General features: G+C 47.2%; 1 protein-coding gene across 2 annotated transcripts in view; it reads left to right on the forward strand.

The window, feature by feature from the left end:
• Nucleotides 1–11,098, forward strand: part of LOC140429569 (intracellular hyaluronan-binding protein 4.S-like) — a 70,817-nt gene that overhangs the window by 57,680 nt on the left and 2,039 nt on the right. For both annotated transcript variants that reach the window (XM_072516745.1, XM_072516746.1), the window contains one exon: nt 358–552. In XM_072516745.1, the coding sequence (XP_072372846.1) occupies nt 358–552 (195 nt within the window). The remainder of the gene's footprint in view (nt 1–357; nt 553–11,098) is intronic.

Below are 11,098 nucleotides of genomic sequence, written 5' to 3' on the forward strand. Positions count from 1 at the left end.
TTTGGAAAGCCTAGAGGTAGACTTGGGGCTTTCTGTGACACAGTGCCAGGCAGCCATCCATTCCGCTCCGTTCCTGGCCATGACCACCACCCTGAACCTTTTGGTGTGGGTGCTAATCTGATGCTGCATATATCTCTCCAGAAGAGAATCCGTGTAGGTAGACAAACCTGGTCAGAGACCTGTTTCACCCACTATATTCTTGCAGTAGAGTCAGAAATCCAGTGAGTCCAAAGAATGGAGATAAATTGGAAGTTATATCACAAGTTTAAATACGTTTTTACAAGAAAATTATTTTTCCTCCTCACCCAGTATGCCTGTCATGTCAGTGATTGAAAACTATTTTTTGCTCCTACATAGGAACAGAAGGAAGAATCTGATGAAGAGGACCACCATTATTTTAGAAGATCCGCAAATGACATCACTTCCAAACTGGACATTAACTTCGGCAGTCTTACTCGCCCTGGGCGAGGACGGGGTGGTGCTAGAGGTCGTGGACGAGCCAAGCGGATCAATGAAACTAGGCCAGAGTTGCCAGCTGCAGAGTTGGTAAAGGTATAATAATCTTTATTGTCACAAGAAGGCTTACATTAACACTGTGAAAAGCCCCTAGTTGCCTCATTCCAGCGCCTGTTTGGGTACATAGAGGGAGAATTCAGAATGCCCAATTCGCCTAACAGCACGTCTTTCGGGACTTGTGTGAGGAAACCGGAGCACCCGGAGGAAACCCACGCAGACACGGGGAGAACGTGCAGACTCCACGCAGACAGTGACCCAGGCCGGGAATCGAACCTGGGACCCTGGAGCTGTGAAGCAACAGTGCTACCCACTGTGCTACCATGCTGGCGGGCTTCACTTGGGGAGGGGTGGGGGTGTTGATATGGGCAGTTGCTGGGGGGAAAAGAAAAAACATTCTTAAAAAATGGGGCAATGGTGAATGCTCCCCTTGGTAATAATAGCTTACATTTATATTGTGCATTTAACACAAAACACCCACAAGGCCTTCAACAGGAATTGTATCAAATAAATTGATACCTAGTCAAGTAAGATATTAAGTGACCAAAAGCTGTGTCAAAGAGTTGGGTTTTAAGGAGTGACTTAATAGTAGGGAGGTTGAGTTGCTTTGAGAGATAATTTCAGATCTTGGTGCCTAGGCAGCTGAAGTTCAATGGTAGAACAAAGGGAGACTGGGATATAACAGAAAGTGATCTGAAGGTTTGTAGGGTTGGAGGAGATTGCAGTGATAAGGAGATACTAATTTTATCTAATAGTTAAATACATTGCTATATGACTTCTACAGACTAATAACCTTTGGTTCAGTCCGTGTCCAGTACTGAATTGAGTAAATTTATTCATGGCAGTTCCACAGTTTACCTTTACATTTCAGTTTATGCTTTGTAATTCATCCGCCCGTAAACCGGTGTTATATCGAATTGCAAAAAGAATAATAACATGGAAACGGGCCACTTATCAACCAGTCCATGTGAAGGATAAATTCAATGTCAGCAGTACCTCTCCTTTCATTTACCAGATTGTTTTGCTTCATCTTTCTTTCCTTGAACTGCCCATTCAACTATTCTTAAATGTTGACATGATGTCTGCTCCAGTATCAAATGTTTGTGGTGTGTTCCTCAACTTTTTTTAATTCATTCCTTGGATGTGGGAATTTTGACATTTACTGCCCATCTAATTGCTCTTGGAAGGTGGTGATGTGTAGCATTCTTGAAACGTTGAGGTGCGATTGGTGAAGTATTCCCACAGCGCAGTTTTTTTATTGTTATTAATTGTACCAAAATGCTATGGCAGAGTTGACTTACTAAGCCATTTCATAAGCCAGTTAAGAGTCAGTCACATTGCTGTTAGTGTGGAGTCGCATATAGGCCAGACACCGCATACGGCTTTAATTAACTGAATTGAAATCCCCCATCTGCTATGATGGGATTTGAACTAATGGTTCTGGATTACTCGTCCAATAACATTGCTACTATTCTCATAACTAAGAAAAAGTTCATGTTTATTCTATGTCCAAAGCACTTTGTTTCTATTCTCTCTGCAACATTCCTTTAAAATCTTAGATGCTTAATTAAAATCACCCTGCCTCTCTGTTCTATTGAAAAGAGCTGCAATTTTTAGTGGGGTTATCCCTCAAATTGTCTTGCCTCATAGAAAGCCGGATTGGATTGTGTGGATCCCAAAATATTCATACAATACTCCCAAAAGTTGTTTTAAATAGGGCTGGATTCGCCAGTCCCCATGCCACATGTTTCTGGCAGTGTGCCGTATGCTGGCAATGGAATCTTTCTTCCCGCTGCTTATCGTGACACAATTCTCTCTTCCCGCCACTTATCAAGAGATTTTCCATTTAAGCTACCCCATGCCACCGGAAAACCCCGTGGGTGGGTTGTGTTGGCAGTGGGAAAAGAGAATCCCATAGATTCTCCATTGTACTGATAGCCATAGTAAGAGTGTTACCATAGTCGCAGGTGACTATAGGCTGCTTTCCCCTTTGAGATTTAACCTGAGGACCACCACTCCTCCAAGGAGCAAGGTTGAGAACGCGGGGCCTTCAGGAATAACCTCAGCTGGTTTGGCAATTCAACCTGCGCTGTTGGTCTCACTCTGCACACAAGCCAGCTGTCCAGCCAACTGAGCTAAACCCTGTGGGACACCACTACCCACTTCCTTTTTAAAAAAAAAAAAAAAAAAATTTTAAACATCTAATTCTCTTTTTCCAATTATGATACAATTTAGCGTGGCCAATCCACATAACCTTGCACATCTTTGGAGGGTTGTGGGTGTGTGAGACACAAACATGGGGAGAATGTGCCAACTCCAAACGGACAGTGACCCAGGGCTGGGATCGAACCCGGGTCCGCAGTGCTAACCATTGCGCCACCATGCCAACCCACTACCCACTTCCTGAACTACTCAAGGAATCTGTCCTAAACTCCCCCACACTCTTTCCTCCCTTCTAACCAGATTTGGATGACAGTCACTTGCTCTGCAGGCTATTATTACTTGTGAATAAAAGAGGCATCACTTGGTTCTGGTGTTTTTGCATTTGGCGAGATGGTGGTATAATAGTAATATCACCAGATTAGTAATCCAGCGATCCAGGTTAATACTCTGGGGGCACGAGTTCGAATCCTATCATGGCAGCTGGGGGAATTTGAATTTGGATAATAAATTCTGAAATTATAAAGCTTGTCTCAGTAATGGTGTCCTTGAAATGGGATTGTCATTAAAAACCCATCTGGTTCACTAATGTCCTTTTAGGGAAGGAAATCTACTGCCCTTACTCGGTTAAGTCCACATGTGACTCCAAATCCAGACATCTAGTTGACTCAACTGCTCTTTTTTTGAAAATAAAGTTAGTACCCAATTCTTTTTTTTTTCCAATTGGAGCAATTAAACATGGCCATTCCACCTTCCAGGCTCATGTTTGTGTTGTGGACCCACGCAGACAATGGGTGAATCTGCAAACTCCACACTGCCAGTGACCCAGGGCTGGGATCGAACCCGGGTCCTCTGTTCTTGGGAATGGTTGAGCAAACCACTCAGTTTAAGGGTTTATTAGGGATGGGCAACAACTGCTCGCACCCTCATCCATGAAAGAATTTTTTAAAAAATTCAGTGCAACCTGAGGTGTTAATGTGGTGAGTATCTACAGCTGTTACAGGCCACAATTAATAGAGCATTAAGATGCTAGAACCAGAAACATTGAAATTAATGTTATGGCTTTCATCAATTATATGCAATTACCTGTCTTTGGATGTGGTTGATTTAAGTGGTGGGGACTGTATTTGAAAAATTAATGGCCGAGCAAATAATTACTGATCCTTCATTAATATTTCTGATACATTTTGGAAAACATGGATCTGTGCTGTTGCATTATATAAATGCAAGTATTAATCAATTATGGAGCTTGCAATTGTGACATCAGAATTTGTGATCTTCCGATCAATGAATTAAACCCTATAATACCAATGATGTTAGACCATAAGACGTAGGAGCAAAAGTAGGCCATTCAGCCCTTCGAATCTGCTCGCCATTCAATGAGATCACGGACTGATCTGAAATAATTATCCTCAACTCCATTTTCCTGCCTTATCCCCATAGCCTGTGGTTCCTTTAGTGATTAAAAATCTGTCTATCTCTGCTTTGAACAGACTCAATGGCCCAGCCTCCACAGCCCTTTGTGGTAACGAATTCCACAAATTAACTACCCTCTGAGAGAAGAAATTCCTCCTTATCTCTGTCTTAAATGGCGACCTTTACTCTGAGATTATATCTTCTGGTCCTAGACTCACAAGGGGAAACAATCTCGCCGGATTCTCACCCTGCCAAGCTTCCTGTGAAAACTATATGTCTCAATAAGATTGCGCCTTATTCTTTTAAATTCCAATGAGTACAGGCCCACCTTACTCAACCTCTCCTCAAAATAGAAGCTCTCATACCCGGATCAACCTAGTGAACCTTTTCTGGGCTGCCTCCGATGTCAGTATATCTTTCCTTAGATAAGGGGTCCAAAACTATTCACAGTATTCCAGGCATGGCATAGCTAGTGCCTTGTATAGTTTTAGCAAGACTTCCCTATTTTTGTACTCCATTCCCTTTTGAAATGAAGGCCAACAATCCATTTGCCATCTCTAACTGCTGAACTTGCATGCTAGCTTTTTGTGAATCATGCATGAGGACCCCTAAATCCTTCTGCACTGCAGCTTTCTGCAGTCTTTCTCCATTGAAATAACATTCGGCTCCTTTATTCTTCCTACTAAAATGCATAAGTTTACATATTCCTACATTGTATTCCATCTGCTACGCTTTTACCCACTCACTTAATCTGTCTGCACCCCCCCTGTAGACTCCGTGTCATTTGCCTTCCCATCTTCTCCAGGAATATATTGCTAGTGGGCTAGATCTTTAAGATCCTGAGGGGTACTGACAGGGTGGATGTGGAGAAGATGTTTCTTGTTGGAGAATCAAGAACTAAGGATCATTATTGACAAATAAGGGGTCACTTATTTATGACTGAAATGAGGAGAATTTTGTTTTCTGAGGATCATGAGTCTTTGGAACTCTTTTTTTTCCTCAAAAGGCAGTGGAAGCAGAGTTTTTGAATATTCTTAAGGCCGAGTTAAATTCTAGATTAACAGGAGGTTGAAAGGTTATCCGGAGTTGATGGGAATGTGAAATTGAAGATGCAATCAGATCAGCCATGATCTTATTGACTGACGGGGCAGGCCTGAGGGGCCGAGTGGTCTACTGCTCTTAATTCATATGACTACTCGTTTATATTAACAAAGAACTATGCGGCACCGGAACAGGCCCGTCAGCCCTCCAAGCCTGCGCCGATCACGTGTCCTATCTAGACTAACCTCCTGGATCCTTCTATATCCCGTCTGTTCATGTGTCTATCCAGATAAATCTTAAAGGTCGCTAACATATCTGCCTGAACCACTTCACTTGTCAGTGCATTCCAGGCCACCACCACTGTGTCAAAAGATTTCCCCCGCACATCTCCACTGAACCTTTCTCCCCCCCCCCCCCCCTCACCTTGAACCTGTGCCCCCTTGTAATTGTCATTTCCGCCCTGGGAAAAAGCCTCCCAGCTGTTCATCCTATCTATACCCCTAATAATTTTATAAACTTCTATCAGGTCGCCCCTCAGCCTCTGTCTCTCTAGGGAGAACAATCCCAGTTTATTCGATCTCTCCACATAGTTAATACCCTCCATACCAGGCAACATCCTGGTAAACCTTTTCTGTACTCTCTCCAAAGCCTCCACGTCCTTCTGGTAGTGCGGTGACCAGAATTGACATTGTATTCCAAATGTGGCCTAACCAACGTTCTATATAATTGAAACATAATTTTTGAGCTTTTATACTCTATACCCCGTCCTATGAAGGCAAGCATGCCATATGCTTTCTTTACCACCATTTCCACCTGTGCTGCCACTTTTAAGGATCTGTGGACCTACACACCCAGATCTCTCTGTGTCTCTCTGCTCCTGATAGTTCTGCCATTTATTTTATAGCCCCCACCTGAATTGGATCTACCAAAATGCATCACCTCGCATTTGTCCGGGTTAAACACCATCTGCCACTTCTCTGCCCAATTTTGCAGCCTATCTATATCCCGTTGTATTCTCTGACGATCTTCATCACTATCCGCAACTCCTGCAATCTTAGTATCGTTTGTAAATTTGCTAATCAAACCTGCTACATTTTCTTCCAAGTCATTTACATATATATATATATATATATATATTATATATATATTACAAAGAGCAGAGGTCCAGACCTGATCCCTGCGGAACACCACTAGTTACAGATCTCCATTCTGAAAATCTTCTGCTGCTACCCTCTGTCTTCTATGGCCAAGCCAATTCTGGATCCATCCAGCTAGTTCACCCCTGACCCCATGTGATCTAATCTAATCTTGTATTGTAGGTATCAAGTCGTATAGAAGAAGTTGCTAGCTCTAGGGTGGGGGAGAAGGTTGTAGATTGAAAGAATATTACAGGTGTCCTACTGGGGAAACATAATTGTTTTGGTATAATAGCTGTGTAGCCCCAAAATAAAAAGCTAGAGAAACTACATATAATGCAATTAATCACTCAATCTTCTGTTTCTAGTTCTAGCTGTCCTACACCATTATTGGTTTGAATTGGGTGATGTAAATGAACAAACTTTTCCGTCATCTCTTACTTGATCTTAGTCTAGTATTTTGGCTTTGTTTCCTTAAAGTTGATTTTGAAGGACTTCCGGTGGCGTGGGCGAGCAGGGCGGCCGCAGCAACAAGAGCTCCCGCCGGTGGCCGCGATTCGCGGTGATTTCGGGAAAATCCCCGAGTCCTCACGCACCCCCCGACTATCGTCTGCCTATGGGGCCACCACGAGCAGCCAGCGGGGCCCTTTTTAAAAACCGGCAAAGAACCTCGCGCGGGTGTCGGGCGGCGGGGGGGGGCTGAGGCGCCGTGCCCGGCGTGGCAGGTCAGAGAAGCGGGGGCGGAGCTACGAGGAGGCCGAGGCGGCAGGCCCGAGGCCAGGGCACCATGTAGGGAGGGTGCTCCACGTCGGATGGCTCCCACCAAGGAAGAAGAAAGAAGGTTGAAGCCTGGTCCTAGGTGAATGCAGAGGAGAAAGAAAGAAGATTTAAGGAAGTTTGGTGAAAGTTTTTTTTTCTCTCTCTCAAAAGAGAAGAGTGTCAGATTGATGAAGGGCAGGAGGGTGAAGGGGGAGAGAGGAGAAAAGAAAGAAGATAAAAAAAAAAGATAAGCCGCTAAAGGATGCGAAGAGCAGCGTCGAAGAAAGGAGGAAACGCGGGTTCGCCGCCGAAGAGGACGAGCAAATGTGTTGACAGGATGGCGGAAGCCGAACTGCAAGGCGGGGCCGCACTACTTACAGTGGAGAAGATGACCGAGATGATGGCGGTGGAGCTGGAAAAACATTTGGTGAGGCACATGGAGGCCTTGAGGAAAGAGATGGCGGTCGTGTTGAGGTCATGGGTGGAGGAGGCAATCGGCCTGATGAGGGTCGAGGTGGCAAAGGCATCGGCCGAGGTGAGAGAGCAGAGCGAGAAGATGGAGGTGGAGGAGGCCGTGACATGACACAGCGACCAGGTCACCTCGATGGGGGACGAGCTGTGGAGGGTGGTGGAGGTTAACAGAGGACTCTGAGCAAAGCTGGAAGACTTGGAAAACCGCTCAAGGCGGCACAATTTGAGAATTGTGGACTTGCCCGAAGGGACAGAGGGCCCAAGGCCAACGCAATACTTCGCTAAGAAGTTGGCGGAGCTGATGGGGGAGGGTGAGAGCCCCACCCTGTATGAGCTAGACCGAGCTCATCGGTCATTAAGGCCGAAGCCCAAAGTGAACGAGCCGCCAAGGGCAGTAATTATCTGCTTCCATAAGTTTTGCATGAAGGAGAAAGTGTTAAGCTGGGCGAAGCAGGAGCGTGAGGTGTTGTGGGATGGTACTGCGGTTCGGATCCACCAGGACTTGACGGTGGAGTTGGCAAAAAGACGAGCGGTGTTTGGGCGAGTGAAGGCGGCTTTGTACAAGAAGGGGATGCGATTTGGTGTGGTGTACCCGGCGAAGTTGAGAGTAACACATAACGGCAAAGACTTTTATTTTGAGACAGCGGAGGCGGCTGAGGCGTTCGTGAGGGCAGAAGGCTTGGGGCAGACGTGAAGAGCGGAACTGGAAGAGAGACTGTGGACTGTGTTTGAGCGGCTGGAAAATGTACAAATGTTACAACTTTCTTTTTACTGATTTGTATTGAAATTTACTTCTCTTTGCATTGTTACAGAGTTCAAGTTAATGGCGTTCTGTGTTGCGACGGTTAAATGTTATGTTAGTGAATTGTAGGGGTTGGATTGTTGGGTTTGTTTTGGTGTTTCTTTCTCTGGGACTGGGTGGAAAGGGGCGAGAGGTCTTGGCGGGGGGAACCACCCGTGCTAGCCAACTAAAGTCAGTTAGTGAACGGGGGTGAGGTGAGAGGAGGACTGCGGACGTTGGAGCCTGGATAGCAGGCTTCACTGGGCTACGAGGCGAGCAAGAGGGGGTGCAGGGATGGATGTTGGGGGATGTTTTTGTAGGGGGGTACTTGGGAGGCGGGGGAAGGGGTTCGATGTTAACAATGGACAGGGGCGGGTCAGGCTTATGGGGCAGGGTCTGGTGATATGGTGATGGTGGATAAGAAAGGTAGTTGGGGGGAGACCCCCAGTAAGGGTAATCACGTGGAACGTGAGAGGGCTAGGAGGTCCGGTCAAGAGGCCAAGGGTGCTTGCACATCTTAAGTTTGAAAGCCGATGTATCAATGCTGCAGGAGACTCACTTGAGGGTGAAGGACCAGGTGAGACTTAAAAAGGGCTGGGTTAGCCAAGTGTTTCACTCCGGATTTGATGGAAGGGCTCGAGGGGTAGCGGTGCTGGTCAGCAAAAGGGTACGCTTCCAGATGGAGAAGGTGGTGGCAGATCAGGGGGGTAGATATGTGATTGTGGCAGGGGCGCTGGAGGGGAGATTAGTGGAGCTGTTAAGTGTATACAGTCCCAATTGGGACAATGTGGGATTCGCGAGGAAGGTGTTTGGGGCTATTCACGACTTGGACACGCATGAGCTGATTGTGGGGGGGGGGACTGGAACTTGGTGCAGGAGCCACGGTTGGACAGATCACGGCCACGCTCGCTGGTCCCATCAGGGGGGGGGGGGGGGGGGGGGGCGAAGGCGCTGGCTGGGCTAATGGTGGAAATGGGAGGGGTGGACCCTTGGAGGTTCCTGCACCCAAGGGATCGGGAGTATTAGTTTTTCTCAGCGGTCCATAAGGTATACTCGCGGATCGACTTTTTTGTGTTGGGGAAGGCTTTGCTGGCTGGAGTCAAGGGGTCGGAATACTCTGCAATTGCAGTGTCAGATCACGCTCCACATTGGGTGGATATGGTGCTGGAGAAGGGGGCAGCGCAAAGACCGGGGTGGAAACTGGATGTGGGGCTTTTGGGGAACCAAGTGTTCTGTGAGAAAATTGAAAAGGTAATTAAGGAATATGTAGGTTTAAATTGTACGGGTGAGGTGTCGAAGGCAGTCGTCTGGGAGGCTCGAAAGGCGGTGGTGAGAGGTGAGGTAATTTTGTTTAAGGCCAGGGTGGATAAAGAGGAGAGGTTGGAGCGGCAGAGGGTAATAGATGAAATGTTGGAGGTAGATAGGAGGTATGCAGAGGATGGGGACCCGGCGAAGCTGGAAAAGAGGAAGGAACTACAGGCGAGCTTCGACCGACTGTCCACCAGGAAGGCGGTGCGCCAACTGAGACAAGCAAGGGGTGCAGTTTATGAACATGGAGATAAGGTATGTTAGCAGGTCCGCTCCGGAGGGAGGCAGCGGAAAGGGAAATCCTTCAGGTGAAGGATAGGGCAGGGAAGTTGGTGGTGGCCCCAGTGCTGATTAACAAGGTTTTTGAGGAGTTTTATGAGAGGTTGTACAAGTCAGAGCCACTCGGGGGAGACCGTGAGATGCAGGAATATTTAGATGGGTTGGAGTACCAGAGGCTATGGGGAGGGGGACAGGGCTACATTAGAAGGAGCAATAGTGGAGCAGGAGATAAAGCATGCGATTGGGAGGATGCAGTCGGGGAAGGTGGCAGGGCCGGATGGGTTTCCGGTGGAATATTATAAAAAATGTAAGGATAGGTTGGCACCCCTGATAGTGGGGATGTTTGAGGAGGCGATAGGGAAGGGGGTGTTGCCGCAAACCTTGGGGCAGGCATCGATTTCCCTGTTACTAAAAAAAGATAAGGATCCAACGGAGTGTGGGTCGTATCGGCCCATATCACTTCTGAATGTGGACGTAAAAGTGTTGGCGAAGATACTGGCGGGTAGGCTGGAAGAGTGCCTTCCGAAGGTGATAGGGGAGGATCAGACGGGGTTAGTGAAAGGGAGGCAGCTGTTTTCAAACATTAGGAGGGTTTTGAACATTGTTATGGCACCGGCGGAAAGAAAGGAAACAGAGGTAGTTGTGGCATTGGACGCCGAGAAGGCATTTGATCGGGTAGAACGGGGGTACCTGATGGCAGTGCTGGAGCGGTTTGGGATTGGACCAATGTTTGTGAACTGGGTAAAGCTATTATATAAGGAACCGAAGGCAAGTGTCCGCACAAATAATATCAGTTTGAGATACTTTTCTCTCCACCGTGGGACGAGACAGGGATGTCCTATGTCCCCCCTGCTGTTTGCACTTGCGATTGAGCCGTTGGCCATCGCATTGAGAAGTTCGGGAGCATGGAAAGGAATAGTGCGGGGGGGATAGAGCATAGGGTGTCCTTATATGCCGACGACTTGCTGCTGTATGTGTCGCAGCCGAGTGCGTCGATAGGAGGAATATTGGAGCTACTGCGGGTATTTGGGTCTTTCTCGGGGTACAAGTTGAACCTGGACAAGAGTGAGTACTTTGTGGTGTCTCGGCCGGGGGTGGGGGCAGGGGTGGGGGGGGGGGGCTGCCATTCCGTAGAGCAGGGACTCATTTTAGGTATCTGGGGGTGCAGGTTGCCCGAGGGTGGGGGAGGCTTTGCAAGTACAACATCACTAGTTTGGTGGGGAGAGTGAAAGCC

Source organism: Scyliorhinus torazame, chromosome 9 (assembly GCF_047496885.1).
Source record: "Scyliorhinus torazame isolate Kashiwa2021f chromosome 9, sScyTor2.1, whole genome shotgun sequence".
NCBI lineage: Eukaryota > Metazoa > Chordata > Chondrichthyes > Carcharhiniformes > Scyliorhinidae > Scyliorhinus > Scyliorhinus torazame.